Source organism: Sceloporus undulatus, chromosome 5, assembly GCF_019175285.1.
Source record: "Sceloporus undulatus isolate JIND9_A2432 ecotype Alabama chromosome 5, SceUnd_v1.1, whole genome shotgun sequence".
NCBI classification, from domain to species: domain Eukaryota; kingdom Metazoa; phylum Chordata; class Lepidosauria; order Squamata; family Phrynosomatidae; genus Sceloporus; species Sceloporus undulatus.
This window is the reverse complement of record NC_056526.1, coordinates 34588558-34616490: the sequence shown is the minus strand read 5'-3', so window position 1 is coordinate 34616490 and position 27933 is coordinate 34588558. Positions and strand designations below refer to the sequence as shown.

At 43.1% G+C, this 27933-nt stretch overlaps 1 protein-coding gene across 1 annotated transcript; it reads right to left on the bottom strand.

Moving 5' to 3' along the window:
* Positions 1–44: 44 nt before the first annotated feature.
* Positions 45–27399, bottom strand: GGA1 (golgi associated, gamma adaptin ear containing, ARF binding protein 1). Its single transcript, XM_042469321.1, has 17 exons — positions 27198–27399; positions 25662–25746; positions 21919–21994; positions 17543–17641; positions 16737–16860; positions 15049–15149; positions 13558–13638; positions 12877–13014; positions 11399–11480; positions 10205–10312; positions 9309–9467; positions 6533–6597; positions 5303–5481; positions 4875–5179; positions 3429–3598; positions 2112–2222; positions 45–1499 (listed from the first exon to the last, which is right to left on the bottom strand). Exons 1-17 carry the CDS (start codon positions 27238–27240, stop codon positions 1389–1391), a joined length of 2037 nt encoding a protein of 678 aa, XP_042325255.1. The 5' UTR covers positions 27241–27399; the 3' UTR covers positions 45–1388.
* Between the last annotated feature and the right edge of the window lie 534 nt (positions 27400–27933).

Sequence of the window (27933 nt, the reverse complement as noted above, 5' to 3'; positions counted from 1 at the left end):
TTCCTCATGCTGTGACTTCAATTGGCTCCAAAAATTAAGATGCATTTTTGGGAAGAATAGTTTTTATTTCCCATTAATACAGCAGATTTCACACAGTCTATTTTAAAGTCATTTTCCATGTGCAGAATGTGCACCAAAATATATATATGTACAGTCTGTTTCAAGAACCAAACTAAACCAAATTGAAAGAGAAAAAAGAGGGCAAAGATGACTAGAATGTAAAGGTATCCAGTCACAGCAGAATCCCACTTCAGAAAGGCCTTCCTACCAAAAATGGCCTACCACTGTTAGATGTGAGTGCAGAACATTCTCTACTACAATCCCTCTTGCATTTTACCCACAAAAATACACTCATGTGTACTCCCAAGTCTCATTCCAGGGCATTTCCATGAATACTTTGCTCATGATGGGAGGATGCCAGTTATACAGATGGCCCAACATCTTGGGAGCATGTGTTTGTGGGGAACAGAAGGGGGCAGCCATAATCTGTGGGGGTAGTGGATATGGTTCTGGCAACTCCCTTTTCTCCCAGTGTTGCTTTCTGGCGGGCCACACAGGAATCCTGGAATCCACAGCACAAGTAGAATTCATTTCCCTGAACACAGCCTCTTTGTATCATCAGTATTTTCCCAAGCAGAGGAAAGTGTGGAACTGAACCGTTTCCAAACAACCAGCCTTCTTACAATTGTACAATATAGATGCTACACAAACTCTTTGCAGGTAAGGCATATTAGACTAGGCACACTACCCACCATCCCTTCTCGCCCTTCTCATAAGCTCAATCACATACAGTGGCTCAGTAAGTACAATGAGCATGAGTCCACACCCATTATGCACCCCTGGGGGAATAAAGGCCCAACTTCTGGTAGCCCCAAGGCAGTTTTGTGTATGGAACCTGAATGGGCCAACCAGGCCTCCTGTTGCAAAGTATTTTTTGCCTCATGCCATCAAGGCTTGTTTTGAAAGAAACAGAAAAAGAGCAAGGGACCTCACTCTACTATCAACCTGCTGTCCTCAAGTGTGAAAGAGCTGAAGATGTAAGACCCCATATAACTTCCTCAGGAGGTGGAAGAATGGGGCCCTGGAGCTGGGTTTCTCAAAGCCAGCTTCAACTGATCAACTCCATGGAAGGGAAAATATAGCTGGAAGATCAAGATAAGGGCAGGGCCCCCAGAAACCAAGTTAGAAGAATAGAGAACAACTCAATCATTCTTGCCCCATCAGCCCCCAAGACAGGCATCTCCTTTCTCTCCCCTCTGCCTGCTATCCTCCACAATCAGTATATTGCTGACTGTCATCATTCCAGTCTGAGAGCAGAGTCCGAAGTACTAGCCAGCCCTGGGAAGCCAGAATCCTTATAAGTCTGACATCGCATGCCAGCTGCAGCACTATAGGTTTCCCCATGATTCTGGAGGGGGAAACTGCTCAACATCTCCCATTTCATTGTAGGTTTGATCTGCCATGGTGAAGGTCAGCTTGTATCGTAGCCTCACTTTTTCCTGGTCAGAGGAAAGATACAAAACAAGTTAAAAAAACAGAAGAATCTGTGGTAGTGGTTGAGACTTCCTTCTAAAGCAGAAATAAAGAACCTCTGGTGGGTAATTCTGGAGGATCCAGGGACCATTGCCACCCATCAATGCCTGTTGTGGGCTGCACCCAATGAAACTAAAAGTAGCTAGAAGGTCATTTCTAGGTTTTAAAATCCTCGTAAGTTTTTTGTGCTAAAATAAGAGGCGTACGCTTGTGTGGGGGAAAGTTGTCTCACATCTTCATTTAGTGGAAAATCACATCTCCTAGAGGCATGATTTTGTTGTTTAAGCAAAATATACTAAGGGATGATGGGATCTCCAGAGACCATAAAAACAGCCAGGGGACCATGTGTGTATGATTCTTCCTGTTCTAAATGTATCAGACATTAACTTCCAGAACCCACGACCAGCATGGTGAATGTTAAAAGCGTGTGGGAAATGTAGTCTAAAATATCTGGAGAGTCAAAGGTTCTGCATTCCCATTCCAAGGAATGTGACTCCACCGGCTTGTGGGGCAGTAATACGAGACACAAAAATAGAGGAGGAAACAGCTCACCCTGCCCTCTAGAAAGGTGCTGTTACCTTCTGAGGATTAGCAAGCAGGAGGACTTGAGTGATCGCTGTGGGGGGCACAATTGGATTGAATGCTGGGAGCTCTGTCCCAGAGGGAGGCTGCAGCTTCACCTTCATCACCTGCAGAAATTACAACACATTAGAATGATTCAGGGAGTTGACTGTTAAGTTCACAGACTGATAATCTCCTGATACTATCTCCAAGCAGCCAGTGAAATCACCTGGTTAGAAAACCTTCCAGGCTCTTTTCCCCTTCTGAATCTGACAAACCAGTAACTCTGAATTGCTGAAATCATGTTCAATGCTGCTTTGAAACAGCACTGCCTGAAGTCAGGATTTTGATTAACATAATCTGGTTGGGAATGTTTTAGTTCATTATTCTAAGAACACTGCATCTTATGCAACCTCTTATAGGTATTTTTATTTTCTCTCCCTCAAAACGTGGACTGTAGGAAATGTGAAGCCAAACAATACCTTCCCTGATCTTTGACAAGTTAATCAGAATGAGTTTAGTGAGTGTGCTATGAAACAGCTGGCTTTCACAGCACAAATGTTGAAATGTAACAAATGTCTATTTAGAGCTCAGCAAATATTCTAAAGGAATCATATCCCATACTAAGCAGGGTCAGTTCTGATTAATACTTGGATGGGAGACTTCCAACAAATACCAGGAGCTGTAGGTTATATTTCAGAGGAAGAAGCTCATCAAACCATCTTTGTGTATTTCTTGTGCAAGCAAACCCTATGACATTCATGGGGTTGCCCTAAGTCCACATGTGACTTGAAGGGACACACACACATACTGTACAAGTGACTATTGGATCAATACATAAAGGTGAGTCAGACCACTGGTGAACTTATCCCCATGCTATTCACTCCAACTTCAATGGTTCTCCAAGTTCTCTAACAGACGTCTCCTCTCCACCATCACCTTTTTGTCTGAGATTGTTCTAACTGGACATACTCTGACTGGCAGTGAATTTCCAGGATCTCAGGCAGAGGTCTTCTCCTTTTAAGTGGAAATACTAGAAAATTGACCTGGCACCTTCTGTATGCAAACCATCTTCTCTTCCATGAAATTATGGCTCAGGCTGTCCATGAAGCCATGAGAACTCAAAGAAGAGAGCAGGAGCAGTGATGAGTCTCTTCTGAGACTGGCAGCTGGGTTGCTATTTTCTCAAATCAGCTAAATACCAGAGTTATTTTGTGAGAAAGTACTTAATGAGTGGGAAAAACACTGATAATCAATGGGAGCCAATTGTCTCTGTGGAGGGGAGGGAGAGAAACGGTTATTCTCGTTTGTCCCAATATGCATGAAGATATTACCTTGGGTACAGCAGACTGAAAGATGATGTTCTTGATGGGCAAGGGGGCTGTACTGATCATGGAGATCACTACCACCAGGACATCAGGCCGATCAGGCAGAGAGTCCTTGGCAAAGTGAAAGAGGACACGGAAGCCATGATGGTCATACACAGTCACAGGAAGGATGTTACCTGGAGTGAATACCAGTAAGAACATAAAACAGGAGAGAGAAAGGATTGGTTCATTCCACCGAGGCAGCTAATCATTCACTGTTTAAAGCCAGCATAGTGGTTTATTCTATCCATCCCACGTTAGACCACAAGCAAGTTCAAAAATTCCTTAGAAGATCATCCACACATTTAATGCCATCTAAAACCAGTAAACTACTCCATCTGAGATGCTCAAGGCTGGCAGTAATAATTTTTAAGAAGATATAAAAATGTGTGATTGAAACAGTGGAAAGCAATTAATCTCCCAGCTTAACCTTGATGCAAAATGAGAGACACTTGGATTCTGACCTCTTTGCAAGGAAAGGGAACACAATCTAGGTAAGGCAGCTATAAAACTGCTACTCTTCTTTATCTATATTTTATATATATTTTTGCTATTTGAATTTGGACACGGATGGTACTAGAGAAAGCTCTCTTAGCTGTTATTATCGATTGTGATGGGACACGTGGCAAACCTCCCCTGGTATGGGTTCTTCAGTACTGGCCCATAGCATAAATAGAGGTGTGAGGGAGAACTATCAATCCACTAAGGCTGCCGCATTCCTGTCCAAGATCAATTCCTTTCATAAATCAGATAGACAGTGCTTATAGAGCTAGGAAGGAGAAAGACTACGTTGATGGGGATTCTCCATGCCATGTTAGTTTCCTAACTGGGAAGAAGAGTGGAGCAAGGCAAATGGTATCACATGTTATCAGCGATCAGAAATAAAACAAGAGATTTCCACTGTCCTGATTGTTTTTGCAGCTGGGGCAGAGGAAGGCACAGAATTGTTTGGCTTCATATTCGCTTTACCTTCTTTGTATAACAAGAACAAATGGTAGAAGCACCAGCTTAAAAACCTTCAAGTGGCACTTCAGTTCAGAACCAGTAAGCTCAGAGGGCTGGGAGGGACATACACATTTATGCTGTTTCTCTACTCTGCCTCAAATTGACTTGGGCAGCTGAGCCAAATCAAATGTTTCAAGGTAACATCATCATTGTCATCCAGCCAAGAAGTGAAATACTGATACAGTAGTCAAAATTTTGGACTGGGATTTGGAAGATCCATGTTGTACTCCTGGCTGATCCATGAAACTTCTTGAGTCATATTGGGCTAGTCACTCTCTCTCACCCTTATCTAACTCACAGAGTAGATGTGAAAATAAAGTGGGAGTGGGAAGACTGCTGTGTATGATCCTTTATCTCATTGGAAAAGATACAAAAGGAACAAATAAACAAGCCTTTGCCCAAACTCACTTGGTTTGATAGATTCCAGAGGCACAGTGACATTCGTAAGTGAGAATTCCAGTGGGGATGTGGAAGCAGGGATACCCGTTGTGAGAATGGTGGCTCCAGAAGGTGTTGGCAGCCCTCGAGGGACAACAATGGGTGCTGGCTGCTCCAAGGGCAGAGTGGTAGGAGGGTTTGGAGACAAGCTTGAGAAGAGAGGTGTGGTGCTGTTGGTGCTCACAGAAGGGCTGGAAGTGTTCTTGTTGGGGGGGCTAGGAGTGCTCTTGTTTTGGAGATCACGCAGTGTTAACCGGGGTGGAGGCTGCTTCTCCCTGCAAGACAGACAAGAGACATGTGGTGTCAAAAGAAGGGAGCAAGAAGACTCAGCCCCACCATATCCAGGAGCTACACCCTCCTTGGATTCATTCCCTGTCCTTCCCCACGTTCCCTCCTACCATCTGACTTGCAGAGATTCTGGGGGCAGAGACTGTTGCAACAGAGTTTTCCCCAGAAGATCCAGGTCATCCATGCCACTTGAAACTACAGAAGATGCTGGTGCAGGCAGTCCAGCATCAGCTTTCCCCACTGAGGCTGCTGGCACTGAAGGGACACTAAGTTCAGGGCTGTCAGATGACTGCAACAAATAACGAAAGAAAAAAAGAATGATAAAAAGAGCTACTAAACCAGCTAGCCAGCCAAAGCCATACCAAACCAAGCCAAATCAGGCAATCTTCCCCTATCTATCAGGGAGATATTACCACCCAAAGAATGCAGGAAAATTCATGCCAATTTTTCTTAAACACCCACCCATCCTGCAAATCACTCCAGTCTGCCAATCATAACACAGAATTCGACATTAACAAACAGACTTATATGAGGGCTATTGTTCTGCACAACCTAAGGGGTGAGATGGATTTTAACACATCTCCTAAACAGCAGGGTTTAGCACTAAAGCATGGGCCCAAAACATGGCTATACTGACATCATATCAGTCAAAAAATCAATATGCATTCCAAAATAATGGGGGCTTTCCATTTCTTACTCTTCACAGTAAAGCTCCATTTCTGTCTAAGTCTTTGAGAAAGATGGACAGCATCAATCAGAAGAGACTTAACTTTCTCACACAGATATTTTTATGGAAAAAGAAAGATTTGTTTTCCACACCACGAGAGTAGGGTCTTTCTTTCTTCTAGTCACTGGCTGAAATTACGAGGCTTCACCTGCAATGAAGCTTTCTCTTATCCAGGGGTAGGAGAATCTGTGATTCTCCAGATATTGATAAATTACTCCCATCAAACCCTCAAGGGTCAATGAGAAGTGGAGTCACCATGATCTGGAAGACAACACTTTCTCCATGCCTACTCCAATTTGACATGAGCATCAGTCTTCCCCTTCTTTCAATAGCTTGGAACTCATGCAGATGCTGAGAAGCACCTCAGAGTACAAGATATCCTTCACAGAAGCTACTTGTGTGTGGAAACTATAAATACAGAAAATGAGTATGTTTTGCCTGAGGTTCTTCAAGTAATGATCTTTCTGAAATTCTTGGTATTACAAAATACTATCGCAAACAAAGCTGGAAAATGCACAGCCTCAGTTTCAACATTTCTGTCACAGTCCAAAAAGTGTGTAGGTTTACTCAGTGTAATGTATTCACCCAGCTTCTCCATGACTAAGCCCCTTACCTGAAAACTGTTCCAGCTGCTGTTATCTGTACCCTGGGCTGAAGGAGTTGCTGGGTCATTAAGCCCTAGAGAGGATGGAAAGAGCAGACATGACAAAGGATATTCCATTATTCTAGGTGTGGGCCAGTGTGGCTTGAGTGTTGGACTTGGAGTCTAGGAGATCAGGGTTCGAATCAGCCATGAGAACCCACTGGGTGACCTTGGGCAAGCCACACCCTCTTAGCCTGAGGAAGGCAAAGTCAAACCCCTCTGAACAAATCTTGCCAAGAAAACCCTGTGATAGATTCATCTTAGGGTCACCATGAGTCAGAAATGACTTGAAGGGCAGCAATCAACCACAAAGGTATGGGGTATCCACAGCCATTGACTGCACCAGAGATAAAGGAGATGTTACAACTTGCAAATCTACAAGGTTCTAAAGATCATAAAAAATGAACAAGAGAAACACCCCCCCCCCAACATTCCCTCACCAGGTTTATATCAAGATCTGTTTCTATATATTCTGCTGAGGAATTCAGACCCACAAAAGGGGAATAAGCCTATAGCCTTCACATGCATACATTCCAGAGCCGAGGAACTAGAATATCCTAATTTTAAAGTCAGATACAGAGTAGGGTGCAAGTGTCTGTTCCCACAAAAATATATGCTATACTAAAAGCATGAGGGGGAAAATCAATTATACTAATTTGAATACTTCAAAGATATCTACAAGAAACTAACCCATATTTATTTATTTACTGTTTTTATACCCTGCTCTACAGCCAGAAAGTCTCTCAGAGTGGCTTACAGATAGTTAGACATTTCGTTGCCCTCAGCCTTACAATCTAAAAAAGACATGACACAAAAGGAGAAGGGAATGGCAGTGGGATATTTATATATTTGTGGCAGTTTATATATTTATAAACATAAGTATGTTTATCTACACTAAATAGTCTTTTATATGTGTCTTTAGCTGGAGGTCCAAAGGTTGTTTTACTCTACTGTTGTTGTTCTGTGTCTTCAAGTCGTTTCCGACTTATGGCAAACCTTAGGGAGTACCTATTATGGTATTTTCTTGGCAAGTTTCTTCAGAGGGAGTTTGCCATTGTTATCCTCTGAGGCTGAGAGTGTGTGACTTGCCCAGGGTCACCCAGTGGGTTTCATGGCTAAGCAGGGATTTGAACCCTCATCTCCAGAGTCTAGTCCAACGTTCAAATACACTGTGTGTATACACAGACTATGTTTCAGCACTTTACTAACAAATATCTGTTAAGACAGGTTTCTACTCAATATCTCAACATCTTAAGGGAACATCTTTCCATTCAGCTAAGGTCCAAACAGTTTGACTTTTAAAGCAATGAAACAGTTAACATTCAGAAGCACACTTTAATTGGAGAATAGAATCTACTTAGGCCTGTTACAGACTGCCAAAATAAAGCTGCTTCGGGTCTCTTTGGAGGTATGCTATTTAAATGATGCATGGGTCCTAAGAGTCTGGAGGTCACACCAAAGCCACACTCCATTCCTAAGCACTGGAGTGTGGCTTTGGTGCAGCTTCTGGATACTTAGGATGCATGCATCATTTAAACAGCATACCTCCAAAGAGACCCGAAGCAGCTTTATTTTGGCAGTCTGTAACAGGCCTTAGTTTGCAAACTACTACTTTAAATAATAGTTCTTAGCACAGCAGGGGCACATTTAAGTATCACTTTCTCAGATACAGAAATTATCCTCCAACTGTAAGAAAAGTATCTCTGTGAACTGGTAACAGAGAAATCTGAGTTAGTATTCCTGAACAGCTTCATAATTGCAGACTGAAGCAGTGATTCTATTGTAGTGCCACAGCTATGTAGAGTAATCCAGGTGAGTCCTGGGCACATCCCTGAAGCTAATAAGTTATGGAGGGTGAGCAGAGCTGCACCTGGGAACTTTCTATCTTCCCTTGTGCATCTACGGAAGAGAGGAGCCTTTGTCCTCCTGGACATACTCCCTAGAGGTTCTGGAGGGCAAAGGCCATTCCCTTCCCTGGCTGTACAATGCAAGCTGGACTGTGCGAGTAAGTTGTACCTGGGTGCCTTCTGGCTGTCATTACACTCGTGGAGGAAAGCCAATGTGCTGAGAGATACTGAATAACTCTGTACAATGTCTTTAAAAGTATTTACATCAGTGTAACCCCTTGTTACACCAGTGTAAATAACCAAAAGATTTCTGGCTTAAATCTCCGCATTACCAATATACACAGTACATTTTTCCCTACTTAAAAAAAATTCCTACATCTCCCAAACAAAGCATGGTTGAATTCAACTATCTTGAGATGACTGGGAGATCAGTATACTTAGGTTTATGGCTTGGTAGCTAGTGCTGTTTTATTATTTTATAATTTAATTTAATTTAATATTTTATGCACACTTTTAGTGTCTTAAATACAGGTGAATTCTTTTGTCATTTACATGGTTACATTAAGAGGGGTGATCTTAAAAAGGAAACAGCTAGTCAATGCAGCTCAGAAACTTGGAGCACAAGGCTGTCAGCCAGTACTGAGGCTGAGTTCAGAGCAGGGAATGGGATATGCAGAAAGGCCAGTCATCTACTTGAGTAAACCACATACTCCAGCCAGACATGTTTCTGAGATGATAGGGATTTATTTTCTTACACAAAGCCAGACACTGAGAAACTAGCCAGATTTTCTAATTAACACAATAAACATATTTTCACTTGACTTGCTTCACTCCACACAATGCTTTTTTATCAGTCATCTTTCATTTTGCAGGAACCTCATAGAATCTCTGGGACTCACCTAGAGACATGAGTTCATCATCTAGCAGAGAGACAGAGCTGCTTGGCTCTGGTACAGAAGCTGCTGAGCCACCACCCGAGAAGGTTGGTATGGATGGATAGGAAGGACTCGGGGTTGCCATCTCCAGCCCTGAAAGATCCAGAAGTGCTGATGTGCTGCCTATTGGGAAGAAACACAGCCCACAAGATAAACTGAGGGGCAGGAAATCGTGACCACTGCAACCAGTACATTATGTTAGTCAGTAACTTGTTCCACAATCCCATGTCCCTTATTAGTGCTTGCCTAATTCAACCTAAGGTTTTATGACTGCACAGAAATATAAGAGAGCAACCATGGCCTAAGTTCTTTTAATTTTAAGTCTGAATACCCAACCAATTAATATCCTGTACTATGTCACACTCAGGTATCTACAGTTGGCCCTCCACATACATGGTTATGATTATTTGAGAATGTTAAGCCTGTGCAGGTGGGCTCTCCTCGTCCTCCTCCCCTTTCAGGCTCCCCCTCCACCAGGGGAAAAAGGCCAGGAGGGAAATAACTGCCAGAACAGAGTGTGCCTGCTTTTCTGCTTTCCTCACCTTCCTGAGCTGCGGAGGAAGAGGAGGAACAACTGTGTTACTTTTCCCTCTCTCCTGTCCACTTAACTGGCTCTGGGCAGCTGGTTAAAGGCACGGGATGATGGGGGAAGGAGCGGAGCAGGCGTGCACCTGTTTCTCTTTCTCCCTCCCATGCCTTTAACTGGCTTCTGGTCAGGGTGTGTGTTATTCATGGTTTTTCCACATTCGCAGGGATCTTCTGCCCTTAACCCTCGTGAATATGGAGGGCTGACTGTACTTGGAAAAGGATAAATGCATGTTCTCCTTAGGGAAACTAACCCCATTCCTTAGTTTCCTTACCTCGGAGTGGACCAGCCAGAGTTTCACCATTTATTTCCTCGCCTTTCACAACCTGCTTGTACAGGTTGATCACTTGTGTTAAGTTGTCGTTGGCTTGCAAAATTTCTGCTACAAGAGGGGAAAAAAAAAAAAGAACAAGGCTTCAGGGAATATCCAAATGTCCAATATGAACAAAGGTGAGCTCTGATATTATTATTGTTTTGTTCCAAGAATGTATCATACAGATCAAAGTATTAACAGAAAATGTTTCAAATGAAATTATTCATGTTGTGATGAAACTCAGAATCTTTTGTTAAGGGCTATCCAGTGTCAAAGACCTAGGGCAGTGTAAGAGTGGTGAAGCTGCAAAGAAAACTCTAGCAGAAATCCTGCTTTACCCATCCAAGTAACTTGCTCTGAAAAGAGTGGTAGATACACTGAGTATAAGAACAGAGCAAGCATGCTGGGTCAGACCAAAATCTACTTTATTTAGTATTCAGTACTACAGTGGATTTCATATTTTTGTGATGCCCACACAGTACATGCACACCACCTTTTTGTCGATGTTCCTCAGCCTTATGGCCCTAGATTCTGCAAGCAGTATACAGCTATTATGAATAGTTACCTCTGATAGACTTATTCCCCCAGAATAAGATGGGGTGGTGGTGTTCACGGGAATTTTAAAGTGTGTTGCAGCTGGAAGAAAGCTAAAGTCATATGAAATACAGCTGCAGACCCTAGTCAAAATTATCCACACATTAACTCAGACACTATTGACTCAAAAGAGAATGTGAAGGAGCCCCTCTAGATTGGTTCCAAAAGCTTACTAAAATATAGGGGTTGTGCAGACTGCCCCTAAGGAGTGGCCTACAGCCATCTTCAGCTGCGCTGAATTGGGGCTGTGGACCCAATCTGAACTTTTCAGGGTGCAAAAAGGAGCCGCTTTTGCCCAGGAAAGGGCACAACAGCTGTGGCTTTAAGGTGCTCCTTTGAGGCTGCGTCATGTGGATGCAGCACCGGAGGAGCACTATGACGCTGTGAGGAGCAGTGCGCAGTGTCATGGCACCCTGGGGTGGAGTCGGGGCATGCTTCATGTGGACGCCTCACCCTGACTCTGCCCCCAGCCCAGTGTTAATGGCTGGTCTGCACAGGACCATAGATGGATGCCTATTACCAGCCTGGTCTCATTGACAGAAGGAAATTGACTGCATTTACCTAGTGCCTCATCATTGTCCTCTGTGTCACTGGCAAGCCGGAAAAGCATTGGCCTCATGCGTTCGCAGCGCTGGTACAGCTCCTGGGTTAGAGAGATTCATTAACTTGATGTATGACTAGACACAGAAGTATATTATTCAATATAGGGCTGTTTTTTTTCCCTAATGATATTTATGACATGAAGTGATTAGGAATTAACAGATTGGTCCACATCATAAAAAACAATAGGGAAAAGAAAGTAAAATCAAAATGTATAATGACATAGACAGGCTCCTTTTCAGTACTAAAAGGAGACTTCTTGTTGTTTGGGCCACTATGAGATAACGGCTATGTGAATTTGGGCCTGTTGCTGCCTTTTAGCTTTATCTTCCCATCTGTGGAATGTCACGAATGAAGGAATGAATGGTGTTTCTGGATTAGAGCACCAGTATCAACTGTTCCATTAAGCTTCAGGCTGCATTTGAATGTTCCTTTACAAAACCTTCAAATCTGTCTGGTTGCATACTTGGCCGTATGGAAGCGTACTGCATTGCTTCTAGTTGTCTGGCCTGTTTTGAAGTACTGTAGTGCTTCCTGAAATCTTAAAAGAAGCAGCACCAGTTTCAGTTTTGTCGTATTTCTTTTAAGTGACAACTATGGTTGATCTATAGGCATAGGAAGAGATAACAAAAGACTATTTTAGTTCCACCTTGTGGGCTGCAAGAGAAATGGCAATTTCTGCAATTTCATCATGCGAGATGGGTTGGGAGCATGAGTTTTAAGGACTACAGGGATAGTTCTGCCAGTCAATTACAGTGGCTCCTCAAAAATTAACACATTTATTGTGAAGTAAGGTTTTGTGGGCAAGAGCCCACTTGGCACTTGAGCTCGTGTATAAACATATACATTAACAAATAAGCTAATATTAAGGGCCCAGCAAATGCTTTGTTGTTTCAGGCACAGCGAGTATTGGAACTTCCATAGCTAAGTAGTAAATGCAGCAGTAGTACCAGAGTCCATTCAAAAGGCAGTTTTACATTTTAAATAGCAGTGAAATGACTGAATAGATCCTTTGAAAATGTTTTACTACAACAGCCTCACTGTCTGCAAGGGTATCTGGCACGTAGTGGCTGGTCTACTCTTAGGGCACAATATATCTGAGAAACAGAAAGGCTTTAGCTGCCATTGATTTAGAGATGGGGAGGCAGGATACATCTAGGCAGCTGAGCACCAAAGGGCAGAATAGAATTGGAGAGAAATGGAATTCCAAGGTTATGGAGGAGGCTTCATTAACACAGAAACTTTAGATCCACACCAGAAGCTTTTAAACACTACTCTGTGAATGTACATTGCATTAAAGAGTTGAAATTATAATCCAAGCAGCAAAAGATATATGTGGGAAAGATATACATGCACACACACTCTCATATATGTGAAAACTCTAGCAAGACCTGCTATTACCAAGTAACTCCCACAATTAGCACAGCCCCTTCCCTTACTTTCATGAGGTCCTCACTGCTCTCGGTTGTCTCCCCCTTGCTGTAGTTAGTCACCATCTCTGTCAGCAGCTTGACATTGTTGTTGACTTCCTCAATGGCATTTACCCTCTTGGAAATCTTCTCCATCCGCTTTTGGTCCTGAAAGAACAGGAAGAGGGAGAACAGCTCTTATGTTTCCTTCATACTCTCTGCACACTGCAACATCTAGAATGCTACAAACAGCTTGGCTTTCTTGACTGGTATCTGGAGAGCCTCACCACCACATCCCCCTTTGAATACTATGACTAAAACCAATCAGTATTGACTTTCAGGACTGCTGTGTACTGTGAAATACAAAGTAAAATTTGCAAGTGAATACTGGATGGGTTTAGTCATGTGCAGCTATCACTTCCTAAATGCTTGTGAGATTGGGTTATATCACACAAATACATCACAAAAACTAGTGTATCTACTTATACTTTAGCAGAAATATTTATTTTTTGTTGTCAAGAACCTCCACCTTCCTCACTCTCATAGATACAGTGGGAAAGAGTCCACTTGGAACAGGTAAAAAATAATCCAAGTACATAACCATTTAAAATCCTTTCGAGATATCAACTTTGCATAACTATACATACATACACATGACACAAACACAGATGACAGCCAATGCTGAAAATACCTCTTGCAACAAAACCTCACCTCCTGTACCATCTCTTTGATGAGTTTGTTGGCAGCCCGGAGATCCTCGGGGTGAGAGCTTTTGAGCAGGCGAGCCAGCATCTGCAAAGACACATAGGTCTAAGGAAGTCAAGCTTAGGGGAATCGATTTGCAATGGAAGACTTTGCCTGTATGACACAAGCATGAAACTGCAGCAGAAACAGGTATCAGTTTCAACAAAACTCAATTCTTACCAGCCTCTTGGAAACCACAGCTTCACGTGGCTGGGAAGCACTGTATTTATGGCAAACAGTTAGGAACAAATTTGATTTGACTTATATTCTTTCTGAGAAAGCCTGGACTACTGTATTTGTTGCTCATTAAACCCACATACTATATATCAGGGCCTGCCAGATGATTGTTCTTTTCTATAGTCCCATGCCTCCATCAAAACCCAAGAGATGAAGTGAACTCCTGAAGGACCACCATAAACAATAGGCTGGTTACACTAGACTCAAAAGCCTGCTACAACCTTTCAACATCCTAGAAGCTGCAGGAACTTGGAAGGGCTGTCAGATGCTTTGATAGGAATATAGTGAAATATCATTCTTGCAGACATCTTTGTTGCCATTAGGGAAGGAATCGGGAGCAAATAGGGAACAGAGCAAATATATACATACCAACATTTGGAGATTCAAAGGGACTGACAGAGGTCTCCTCATCCACCCAGAAGTACCTCCACCAGCAAATGGCACTTCAACTCTCCAAATTACTACTTATTGAGTTAAGTTGAAAAATTAATTGAAATTAATTAATATGTTAATATTTGCCTTCACTTCTCTGATACTAAAAAAGTCACACTAAAATTTAACACAATGGACACGCTGCATATGTAGGTATGCATGCATGTATTTATTTATTGGATTTATATCCTGTTTCTCAGGATGGGATGTAAGATAGCTGTATGTATGGCAATAGAAAATAATAAGTTTCTTTGTCTGCATATTCTAATCTTAATTAACACTCAGGTAGACACTTGTAGACCTTAAGCCATTTATCTTAACTAGCAGACGTTTTTTCTAGTGGCCCTGGTTTGATCTACATTAGTGGCTACTAATAATGCAACAGTGTTGTAAGAGTGGGATTAAACCACATCATAGTTATATCTGAATCTTCCACTTATTGGTGAGGTTTATGTTAACTGGTGTCACAAATACATTGTCAAACTAGACAGGCCATTAGTATGTATGAGGGACAGGATCATTGTTTAGCCTACCCTTCTCTAACCTGTTGCTCTCCAGATGGGTTAGGCTATCATTCCCATTATTTCCAAGCCAGTACAGTTTAGCCCTGTCCAAATTTTACTGAAAGCAATTAGTGTTCACTGCCCTTAACAGACATCAAATGACTCACATTTCCACCTTCCACCTTTTTTTCTTTCAGCTGATGAGCTGCCTTGAGGAACCCGAAAGTTGCAAAGCCTGGATATAAAGCAAAGTTTCTGGAAGCTTTACCATCTGGTTAGAACTTACCTTGGACTTCTCTTCATCATCAAAAATTACATTCTTTGGCCTTGGAGGAGGCAATGGGAAGGGTGCATCATCTGGTAACTTTGGGTCAGATTTTACAATCCCTGCAAGGAAAGGCCAAGCTTTAGAGCACTCCTCCCCCATGATCTGCCGTGCAAATCTCTGAAGTTATTAAATATCTTGCTTCCTTTTGTAACTCACAGCTTAGCGTACACCCTCCACAAAGCACAGGTTTTCACATATTGTTCAAAGTAGTTTCCTGGAACGTGCTCCTCTCTGTCTGCCCTGAACTAGTTGTGATAATTTCAGTTCAAGGTCTATAGAAGGCATAAGGAACATCTGTACCTTCAGATGTGGTTGAACTGCAACATTCCACAGCCACTGGAAATGCTGGCCAGTGCTGAGAAGGACTTACAGTCAGACAAAACCTGGTATCTCCATCCCTGGCCTAGTGTAAGGTGTTAGGAGTGGCACCATCAAAAGCTAATTAGCATACTGTACACAAAGAAGAATGAGGGAGAAATCTTGGTTTTCTAGAGTGTATTTTTCTTATGCTTTTATACATTGTTTTGTATCAGTTTCATAAGAAAGAGTATTAATTAAATTCAAAATATCTGTCTGTAAATGGCCAGTCAAGTTTTGACAGAAAGGTACCAATATGGAGGTCAGCCCTCCACTTTCAAGATTTGCATAGCTAATTCAAGGGCTAGTATTCCAGTGTTTGTATGGTGCAGTCAATGAGAAGAAAGGTTAAACTGCTGGCCCAACTTGGCAAACAGCATCCTTCAGCTTCAGCAGACACATGCAGGGGCTAGGCCAGGACAGGATCAAAATTCAAAATGACCTGAATAGACTAGAAAACTGGGCCATAGCTAACAAAATGAACTTCAACAGGGAGAAATGTAAGGTACTGCACTTAGGGCGAAAAAATGAAATGCACAGATATAAGATGGGGGATACCTGGCTTAAGGAGACAACATGCGAAAGGGATCTAGGAGTCCAAGTAGACCACAAGTTGAACATGAGTCAACAGTGCGATGCAGCAGCTAACAAGGCCAATGCGATTTTAGGCTGCATCAATAGAGGTATAGTGTCTAGATCAAGGGAAGTAATAGCGCCACTATATTCTGCTCTGGTCAGGCCCCACCTGGAATATTGTGTCCAGTTGTGGGCGCCACAATTCAGAAAGGACATTGAGAAAGTGGAGCGTGTCCAAAGGAGGGCGACTAAAATGGTGAAGGGTCTAGAAATGAAGCCCTATGAGGAACGCCTTAGGGAGCTGGGGATGTTTAGCCTGGAGAAAAAAAGGTTAAGAGGTGATATGATAGCCCTGTTTAAATATTTGAAGGGATGTCATATTGAGGAAGGAGCAAGCTCGTTTTCTGCTGCTCCAGAGAACAGGACCAGGAACAATGGATCCAAGCTGCAGGAAAAGAGATTCCACCTCAACATTAGGAGGAACTTCCTGACAGTAAGGGCTGTTCGACAGTGGAACACACTTCCTCGGAGTGTGGTGGAGTCTCCCTCCTTGGAGGTCTTCAAACGGAGGCTGGATGGCTATCTGTCAGGGATGCTTTGATCTGGATTTCCTGCATGGCAGGGGGTTGGACTGGATGGCCCTTGCGGCATCTTCCAACTCTATCATTCTATGATTCTATGATTATTCTAGGGGTTAGGAAAGGATCTCTCACCTTGTTTTTTCAGCATTTGATAGGCCTCTGTAATCTTCACTTCATGGGGAAGTCCCAATGTCCAGCTATACATCAGCTCCAGGATCTTGGATTTTACTTTCTCTGGAGTTCTGGTTCCCAGGTACTGATGGACAGATAAGCACACACCCACATCAAACATGAATGGATTCAAAAGAAGAAAATGACAGGCCAAGAGAGTAGGTTCTGTACGAAACAGAGTAATGCTTCACATCCTTGATTGTGGGTGGAAGGTGGGGATGATGACAACTATTCACACACAATCCTGGCATTATCAGCATTATGAAGCAAAGCCACATTTATATCCAACTCACTCCTCCAGCCCAAGCATAGGTATGGTGACAGGAGGTACTACAATCCTATTCACACAACTATCAAGTTAGGCCAGGTATGAGAAAAATGTGGCCCCTGGCCCCCATGGCCATTTCTGTGACCTCCTTAAGGAGAAAGCAGCTGACAATTTTTAAGTGTTTTCCCTCAAAATGGGAGATTCACACCTTTAGGGGACAAATTATCTTCTACAGCAAGGTATGCTATTCAACTTGGTCATCCCCTGCTTTTCCCCCCCCTATTTCACCTGGAAGGTCTAGTGTGGTAGTGATGGGAAAACTCACAGAGTTTGCTCACCTCTATCATCATAAACCTGATACTTATCCTCAAGTTGCTTTCTCCTGCTCTGTATTCCAATCCACTGAAGCTACATAGCAGAAATGACTCCCGTTTTACCACATTAGTAAATGTCACACCACTGACATCTTTCATCCTGCTACGTCAGCAATGGGACACACCTTGGGTGATACCACCTTGATAAGCTCGTTGAGGAAGCGGAATTTGCCTACTTCGTCATGAAAGCGCTTGCCACAATTTTTCATACAGGACTCCAGCACCTGCACAGGGGTAATAGAGCAGAGGAGTGAGTACAGAGGTCTAAGCAACAGAAGCCCACATTATCCCATTCACTGCTTCAGTATGTGACAGAAGATGGGGAATCTATTTAGAAGAGCACAGTCACAATATCTGGCAAAGCATGCATATCAGAACACATCAACCATGTTTCTTTTTGCAATGGGAAAGATACTCCCCTGTTCCTTTTCAGAAAAGTACATAAATAATAATGGAGATGACAGCACTGATCATTTTTGTCCTCAAAGTTCCCAGCCCCACAGTAAATTCCAACTTGTTTATCTTAATAGTGAGCCATTTCTAGTTTTGCTTTTGGCTTGTAAGCAAACTAGTAAATCTCCTGACACAATTGCTTTTAATAAGACTCCACACACACTTATTTTAGGCTCTCGTATGGCTTCTTGCACAAGTTATCTTTCCCATTTCTCAAGGCTGGAACTAATAAAAAGTAATTCCACTAGGGCTTTGTACAGGATTATCCACTATGGTCTACTTCTCCACCAGGGCTGCTTCTCCTTGTGCTAACCTACAGAAAAGAACATAGCTGGAAACGGCAGGTGTTATGTGTATGGACGCTAACACACTACTCTACAATTAAATCAGAAATGGCACAAACTCCAAGATACTTCAAAATCTATCAGCCACTCCAAGAAACTCCAAAACCTCTCACCCTTTCTTGACTATCTGCATAGATGAGACAAATTTATTAGAAGCAGTGAGTGCTGTATGAGTGTCCTTATTAGACACCTGATCCAAAGTCTCAAATGTCAATAGGGCTATAGACAAATGAATATTTCCTTTCTTTCCCAAGTGGTTATGCACAGATTATGTGGTCAGAGTCCGCTCAACCTGTGATACAAGATCAAGTGCGGAGAGGCTTGTTTTTTGGCTTTTTAAAATATATATATATTTCCAAATATCCTTTGCTTTTGTCTGGTTACTTTATTTAGGGTTAGCGTTTTAGCCACTGCCAAACATAATACAAAAAAAGACATATAAGAAGGGAAAAAACCAGAAGAAAAAACCCCACAGATCTCAGAATAAAGCCAAGAGAAAGCCAATAGCAGAGGACAACAACAGCACAAAGCTTTAAAATCCACATCTTAAAGCTAAAGGCTGATGTGATATCATGGATTTTTTGTAAAATGTTGTTTTATGTATTAAATAATTTGGTTTTGTATGTACTGAGTAACAGAGGTAATCGAGTAAGAAGCTGGTGGGAGAGAATGGAATGTTGCGAGAGAGAGTTGATCAGTGGAACATTTGAAGGGATTTGAAAGGATGGTGGTTGACAGTTAGTCTGATTTGCAGTTGGGAGTTGAGAGACTGGGGTGGAGTTTGAGGCGAATGAGAGAGAATTAGGATTAAGAGAATCGGGTTTAGGAATTAATGACTGGGGTTTAAGAGTCCAAGTTAGTAGTTTTAAAAGAAGAATATAAGTGAAAGTGAAGTATTTGTTTTAAATGTATTAAATTATTAACCTATTTTGTTTTGTTCAACTTCTGTTAATGAAGTATTGTTTTTGTTTATCCTATGCTTTTGGCCTCCAGGAATAGACAGACACTGATAGGGTTTAGGCATGGTGTTTGTGGTGGCAGCAGTGAACAGAGATAGCTGGTGTCCAGTGGAGACAGAAATTGCATAATATCCTGTACAGAAACCCTCAGAGCTTTTGTAGGTCCCCACAGTTTGTGGACAAAGCAGTGGGACAGGAGGAGGTCCTTACAGTAGTCACAGACATGGGGATGAGGTAAAACCCTCATTCTTTTGATTGCAGTGCGGCAGTGGAAGCATTCCTATATGGAGACAGCAGACATTTAGGCAGAGCCTTACATCTGGTGGAGAAAGCACTGGACTAAGGGGCATGAGCCTCACAAAAGAAATAGCTTGTGACTAAAAGGATGACAAAGTGGGCACCAAGTGAATTTACCAGGAAGGGCATTCCATAATCAAGTTACTATCAGCAAAAAAGACCATATCTACCCAGAAACAACCTTACTAACCAACAGTTGTAAAAACAAAGGCAGTTTACTAGCTCTCTTATAGAATCACAGAATCATAGAGATGGAAGAAGACCACAAGGGCCATTCAGTCAGCCCAATCCCCTGCCATGCAGGAACTCACAATCAAAGCACCCCCAACAGATGGCCATCCAGCCTGTTTAAAGACCTCCAAAGAAGGAGATTCCACCACACTCCAAGGGAGTGTGTTCCATTTTCAAACAGCTCTTTCTGTCAGGAAGTTCCTCCTAATGTTTAGATGGAATCTCTTTTCCTGTAGTTTGCATCCATTCCCCCGGGTCCTATTCCCTGGAGCAGTAGAAAACAAATTTGCCCCATCCTCAATGTGCCATCCTTTCAAATGTTTAAACAGGGCTGTCATATCACCTCTTAACCATCTTTACTCCAGGCTAAACATACCCAGCTCCCTAAGGCCCCATACAGACAGGCCAAATAAAGCTGCTTTGGTTCACTTTGGAGGTATGCTGTTTAAATGGTGCATACGTCCTAAGAGTCCAGAAGCCTCACCAAAGCCATGCTCCAGTCCTAAGGACCTGAGCACAGCTTTGGCAAAGCTTCTGGCCTCTTAAGATGCATGTGTCATTTAAACAGCATACCTCCAAAGTGACCAGAAGCAGCTTTATTTTGGCCTGTCTGTATAGGGCCTCAGTTTCTCCTCAGAAGGCATGGTTTCCAGACCCTTCACCATTTAAGGCTCCCTCCTTTGGACATGCTCCAGCTTGTCAACATCCTTTTTGAATTGTGGTGTCCAGAACTGTACACAATATTCCAAGTGAGGCCTGACCAAAGCAGAATATAGTGGCACTATTAGTTCCCCTGATCTAGATTCTATACTTCTATTGATACAGCCTAGAACTGCATTAGCCTTTTTAGCTGCCATATCACATTGTTGACTTATGAAGTCTTGCTAAGCCATGTGCCCCCCTGTCCTATATCTATTCATTTCATTTTTTCTGCCTAAGCACAATAAGCACATTTCTAAGCACATTTCTCCCTGTTGAAATTCATTTTGCTAGTTTTGGCCCAGCTTTCTAAAGTTTGGATTTTGATCCTGTCCTGTGGGATATTAGCTACTCTTCCTAATTTGGAGTCACCTGCAAATTTGATAAGCATGCCTTTTATTCTTTCATCCAAGTCGTTGATAAAGATATTGAATAGCACTGTACCCAGGCAGAATCCTATGGCACCCCACTGGTCACTGATCTCCAAGATGAAGAGAAGCTATTGCTGAGCACCCTTTGGGTTAGGCCAATCAACCAATTACAAATCCACTTAACAGCTGCATTGTCTAGCCCACATATTACTAGCTTGTTTGCAATAATACCATGGGGAACCTTGTCAAAGGCCTTATGAAATCAAGATACGCTATATCTACAGCATTCCCTTCATCTACCAAGCTGGTAATTTTATTAAAAAAAGAGATCAGATCAGTCTGGCATGACTTGTTTCTCAGAAACCAATGTTGACCATTCGTGATTATGGCATTCCCTTCTAAATAGTCAGTCTCTCTGTTTAATAATCAGCTCTAGAATCTTTCCTGATAGTGATGGCAGGCTAACTGGGCGGTGGTTGTTGGGATCCTCTTTTTTCCCTTTTTGAAGATGGGGACAATGTTTGCCCTCCAGTCTGCTGGGACTTTTCCTGTTTTCTATGAATTTTCAAAGATTATTGTTAGTTTTCCCCTCACTTCTGACATGGGAAAGGCATCACCATGGAGAATACTGCACTATACTCTTATAGTGCTGCTATTCCACTTTTACTGCTCTGGCTGCCTCCTGTTGCATTCTGGGGTTTGTAGTTCAGTGAGGCCTAAGAGCTCTCTGGCTGAGAATTCTAAATGCCTCTCTCTAAAGTGCAAATCCCAGATTGCAACAGGAGGCAGCCAGAGCAGTAAAAGTGGAATAGCAGCACTATAAGAGTATAGTGTGGTAATCTGCCATGAAAAAGTGTCAAAGAACAATGGAGCTAGGCTGTCTTTTCCGAAATACCAAGCATGGCATGAAAAATAAAAGTACGCAAGAAACATCTTTTCTCTTTAGCTGAAGAAAGCCATCAACCCTTCTAAAGCAATTTCTCTCAGTCTCAAGAGAATGCTGTTAACCTCATTTCAACACATTTTAACCCACTTTGCTACATTCAAAGTGAAGGGTTGAAACATTTAAGATTTTCACTCACAAGCTTTGCCTCTTCTCATAAAAGCTATAGCCCTTAGTCAAACCAGCAGAGAGAGCTCTTCTTACCGTGAGGGCTTGAATGGCTTCCCATTCTTGTGGCGACTGGATCTTGTGGGCCAAAAGCCGGGTGGCAAGTGGTGGGCTGAATGGTTAAAACACATGAATGGTTACTGAAGAACCCACTGCTATGATTCTGAGTAGGAACATACTACTGCTATACACGGGGACAACTGGACTCATGTTATCTCTGACATTTATAGCCCCTGACTCGTCTCTTCCCTTTTGCATTTCATTGTTAATTTCTGAGATCTCAAAACTTCCTTAAACCTGCCACAATGGAACTTGACTGACAATCCTCTCTAGCTGTAGTGGAGATGGTCTAGAACAGGACTGAGAATCATGCAACCTTCCAGATGTTGTTGGATTACAACTCTCAATATTCCTCACTACTGGCTATGCTGGGTTGGTCTACTGGAAGTTGCAGCCAAGTAATATCTGGAGAGCTGTATGACTTCAATGCTTAATTTAGAACAGCAGTAGCAACTGTGGGAGGTTAGGGGGGCACATTATTCCCCAAAAGACCTTGAAGGGCTGTACCACCCTGCACCTCTTCCCCCTGAAAAAAAAAATCAAACACCGTCCAGGGTGAGGATTATTCCTACCATGTTTTTGCTACAGAAGAGTTCTTTTTTCACCAAAAGAAAGCGTACAGGGATCATTTTTTTAAAAGCCGCTCTTAAAATGGCCCATGACAAAAATGTCCCTACATAAATAGGTTTTTTTAGGGCCAACCTCCCTTTCTTTGAAAAAAAGACTTCTGGGAGGCCACATGTGGGCAACGGGCTGCACTTTGCTACCCCAGTCTAGAAGATGAAGTAGAAACTCATTGACTGCCTGCTCCTTCTAGTTCAGCTGAACCCCAGTAGCAGTGATTGTGGACATCTAGAGCTTGGGAAATGCCAGTACTGTATATGAAATAACTTGGGTTACCTGCTTATCTGGAATGGTACTACTGCTGAGAAATAACTAAATATGGTTTTGAAAGTGTGACATGAGCCAGGGGGGGTTGGCCCTGGTGGCACAGTGGTTAAATGCCTATACTGCAGCCACTCACTCACAAACCATAAGGTTGTGAATTCAAGCAAAAGGACTCAAGCTCGGCTCAGGCTTGCATCCTTCTGAGGTTGCTAAAATGAGTAACCAGCTTGTTGGGAGCAATTAGCTTACACTTTGTAAACCACTTAGGGAGTGCTTAAGTGCACTGACAAGCGGTATAGAAATGTACTTGCTATTGCTATAATTATCAGGCCAGATCCAATAATATATAGAAATATGCATTGAGACATCCTTCTCCTGCCCACTACATCCTCCATAGCACCAAAAATCATAGCACAAAAGGACTAGGAAGCACTCTAGACCAGGCTTTTGGCACTGCTGCAAAGTTGAAAGAAAGCAAGTCCAAATTTTACTTCTGGAAGTACATTGTTAGATCCTGGCCACAGTTTGTGAAAGCCTAATTCCGAGACCTCGGCTCTGGAAGAGGTGCATTAAGAGTAGTAATGCTGAATACCTGCAACTGTACAGACAAAATTTTTCCTCACTACTATCATTACCATGACAGCCAGCAGTCACTCATCAGAGAAAGGGCTCTCAAGCCAGAGGCTATGATTTAATAATATGCCTAAGCCCTGACATTTCAGTTAAGTACTGTGGATAGGTAAGAAGGAACAGCTGAGACCAGAATCATGCACCAGTTAGAATAGGATTCCTCCTTCCCCGGACATATTCCATTTTCTCTCTCCTCCCTCTAAAATTGCTTGTAGATTCTTAAAAGTTGTACAAATATTTTTCCACATCTAACTGAAGATATTTAATTTCTCTTTGTGACAAAATTATGAATCAGAGTATTCTGATTAGTGGTTGTCTGGAAATGAGAGACATCAAGTTGAAAAAAAGTCATGCAATAGGTTCATAACAATATTCACCCTTATCTATAAATTTCACCCTTTCTAGTTTGTATATGCCAGTTAGTGGGACATGATCCCATTGGCTGGCATAACTACACTAGCTCAGGTGTAGTGATAGGGCAGCAGGGATAAAATTACTGCAGAGGCTATGACAAAAAGGGAGCTCCTGAACTCCTGGCAACGTAGTTTCTCTAATGATGGAAAGGGTTCTCTCTCAGATGTCTCACTTGTTGTCATTATGCTAAAAAAAAGTACCTTACGCCTGTATAGCAGACCATAAGGTGCCAACAGAATTTCAGACATAATACTAAAGTCAGTCCTCGGTATCCACAGACTTACCATCCATGGAGTCAACCAACCGCTGATGGCAAACCCACATTGTTCCCAATGGTGGCTCATGTAGTGTACGTTGCGGCACTGCCATTAGGAACACTGAGTCCTATTGTCTCTAGTGCCGGCGAGGCTGTGTGCACTGGGGACAACAGGGACCGTCCCTAATGGTGTTGCAGCCACATGCATGAGCTACCATTGAAGTTTTGTTGTCCCTAATGGTGATGCGGCACCAGCAGCACCACTGGGGACAATAAAACTCAAACATCTGCAAATTTTGGTATCTGTGGGAGGGGGGAGGGGGGTCTGGAACAGACCTGCTGCTGATAGCAAGGGCCAACTATACTCTTAGAAATCAAGACCAGCACCATAGTCATCTAGGAAAGGCCACACTGATGAGGCAGACTCACTAGTGAAAAAGAAAAGAGCATTTCCTTCTTACTTTTAGTCATTATGTTGTTGTTGTGTGGCTTTAAGTCATTTTGGACTTATGGCACCCTATCCTGGTGTTTTCTTAGCAAGAATTGTTCAGAGGGAGCTTGTGTTTGTTTTCCTCTGAGGCTGAGAGAGTGTGACTTGATTAAGGTCACCCAGTAGGTTTCTGTGGCCAAGCAAGGATCTTTGGTCCGTGGAGTCATAGTTCAATACCCAAGCCATCACACCATGCTGGCTTTTGGGTCATTTTAGCCCACCCTAAAAGTACATTAAGGGCCTGAACAGACAGGCCAAAATAAAGCTGCTTTGGGTCACTTTGGAGATATTCTTTTAAATGATACATGCATCCTAAGAGTCCAAAAGCCACGTCAAAGCCATGCTCCAGTCCTAAGGAATGGAGCATAGCTCTGGCACAGCTTCTGGCCTCTTAAGATGCAAGTGTCATTGAAACAGCATACCTTCAAAGTGACCTGAAGCAGCTTTATTTTGGCCTGTCTGTTTGGGCCTAAATGTTTCATTCAAGTAGATAAAACCCAGAACTTACTTGTGTGTGAATTAAATTTACACAGCGTATCCACCTAACCCATCACACACACACTGCACTATTAGACTTTTAGATCTGATTTTGAACATACAGATTCAACAATATCTGGTATAATGAACAATTATGTTTTCTTAGTTATTAGTATGGAACTTTTACTTATTTAATGCAGCCACAGTTTCTCCTTCTCTCCTTTTCTGTTGTTTCCAAAATCTTTTCCACACCAACAAATCTATTGGTATCATGAGGAGTAATTTTTATAATGGTTAACAAATCTCTAAACTTGACAAAAGAGCAGCTTCCTCATCAAGATGGGAGGAAACATGTTCTGGACAGGACATATTTGAATAAGATTACTTGAGACATTAGGGTACAAATGAAAGGTGAAAAAACAATCAGATGAACTGGAACAAAGAAGGCTGGTACAGCCATGTGCTTCTTTCAGATGTGGAGTGGCCTAGCCTACTTTTTGAGCACCATCCCCAGAGAAAACAGAGGAACAATTTTACTTTAAGAAAAGAGGCAGGCATACTAACCCTTCAAGTTCCTTATTAAGCTGGTCACAAAAAGCATTGATACTGTCCCACTCCAGGTCCTTGTTCAGAGGATTTGTAGCTCTGTCTGAATGGAGAGAGAGAAAAGGAAATGTTCCATGAATGCAGAACTAAAGACTAACAGGCATTGCATCTCCAGAGGCCCTTTGCCAATTGTACCCCACAGAAAAGGAAGTAAGAAACGTGGTTTTTTTGCAAGGATGCCACGACACATAATGGGAAGGAAAAGAGAACCAGGAGTCATAGCTCAGTAGCAGAGCATGTGTGTTTGCATGATGGATGGTCTCAGATTCAGTCCTCAACATCTAATTTTAAAAGCTGTTATGTAAGTAGAGTGAAACAATTCCACTTGAGACCCAAGTATGTCATCGATAGCCAGTATCACTAGCACTTAGCAAACTGGATCAATGGTCTGATTCAATATAAGACATCTTCCTGTGGACATGAATGAGATGGAGAATGGACACGGAGTGTCAAAGAATGGAGTGACCGTCTGGTTCTTCATCCCATATGAAGACGATGTATTAATTCCCTCCTTTCTATACTACTGAGTAGCAGATGTAGGTATGTGTTAAAGATATGTAAACGATAATACAAAAATAAAAGAATGAAAACCCCCTGCTCTCCATGCTCTACTATGCGAACACCATGCAATGTCTTTACCCCAACTATGCCAAAGCAAGTCAATATCTTTGCTCACTAACGCCAAGAAAAACAAAAGTAGGAAGTGCATCATCATACTCCATTTCTTCTGTCCTAGGCTGAATCAACTGAAAACCTGAATCAGGGCAAAAAGGAATAAAAGGAAGAAATATTTCCCTATGAGTAAGACATCATAAAAGCAGCATGGGACTCTGGTAGAAACACAAGGCGCAGAGCCTCAATATAAGCCCACTTTAAAGTCCAGAGGAATCAGTTCACAAATGCTAGGAGGGTTTTTTGCCTCCTTAAAGGGGGAAGCAGCACTTACAGCCAGTTCACTTGCAGAGTTTCCGCCCCTTGCAATAACCGCTTTTGGTACAGCTGTAACTCCACTCAGGGGGTGCAGGCGCATGGGGTGACGCCCAGAGGTCAATGCAGACCCAAGGGACAGGACATCCCAGATGCCAGACGCAGATGCCGGCAGAACGTCAGGAAGAACCTCTTCTAGAACAGGGCCACACAGCCCCAAAACCTATGGATGCCGGCCATGAAAGCCTTTGGCTTCGCACTGCGTCTTGTGCGGCTGCCATGGCGCAGTACGCTTTAACTGCCATGGCTCAATGCTATGGAATCCTGGGAACTGGGGTTTGTTCTCCCCCCCCCAAAGCTTTTTGACAGCGAAGGCTAAACACCTCGCATAACAACAAATCCCAGAGCTCTGTAACCTTGAGCCACGGCAGTTAAAGTGGGGTCAACCTGGATTATGGCTGGTCCCCCTGCATCAAAATGGAAAACCTTTGGGGATTCCTCCTGGCTGAAATGGAGGGCAAGTCCTGGAAAAGTAGGACCCTTCCCGGGAGAGCCCCCGCCACTCACTGATCCTCGACTCCAAGGTCTCCGTCTCCATCGCGGGCTCCATCCGCTCTCCCTTCGCCCACGGCCTCGCAGTCTAAGCGCCCAGCCTCCCTGCCGCCTTCCAGGTCCCGGCGCTAAGAAGCCATAGGCAGGAGCCCCGGGAACACACCGTTCTCAGCAGGCCGTCGGGTAACGATAGAGTCGCGGAAGTTACGGCTAGAGCGTCCCGAAGGAGCGGCGATAGAGCGCGGAAGTCACGGTAGCAGCGTCAGAAGGAGCGGCGATAGAGGCGCGGAAGTTACGGCTAGGAGCGTCCCGAAGGAGCGGCGATAGAGGCGCGGAAGTTACGGCTAGAACGTCCCGAAGGAGGCCGCTCGGGAAACGATAGAGTCGCGGAAGTTACGGCTAGAGCGTCCCAAAGGAGCGGCGATAGAGGCGCGGAAGTCACGGCTAGAGCGCCCCGAAGGAGCGGCGATAGAGTCGCGGCAGTTACGGCTAGAACGTCCAGAGCGGCGATAGAGGTGCGGGAGTTACGGCTAGAGCACCCTGAAGGAGCGGCAATAGAGTATTGGACTTTACGGCTAGAGCGGCACAGAAACTTATCTGTAGCTTCCTCTTCCTTGTTACTGAGGCTGCCTAGAGCGTCGCCAAGGCTGACTTGTTGGGCATTTGTGTGCCTAGAGCGTCGCCAAAGCGCGCTTGTTGGTTGGGCTTTATATCCTCCGCATGTTTTAGACTTCTACTCCCAGAATTCCTG

Bases quoted from the DNA above. Each gene is read 5' to 3' on its own strand.
- GGA1 (XM_042469321.1), bottom strand. From the start codon at position 27,240: ATGGAGCCCGCGATGGAGACGGAGACCTTGGAGTCGAGGATCA. The intron at 17,642-21,918 runs GTAAGAAGAGCT...ACCCCTGTGCAG, and splicing joins AAGCCATTCAAGCCCTCACG to GTGCTGGAGTCCTGTATGAA. The intron at 16,861-17,542 runs GTGTGTCCCATT...TCTGTCCATCAG, and splicing joins TCAAGGTGGTATCACCCAAG to TACCTGGGAACCAGAACTCC.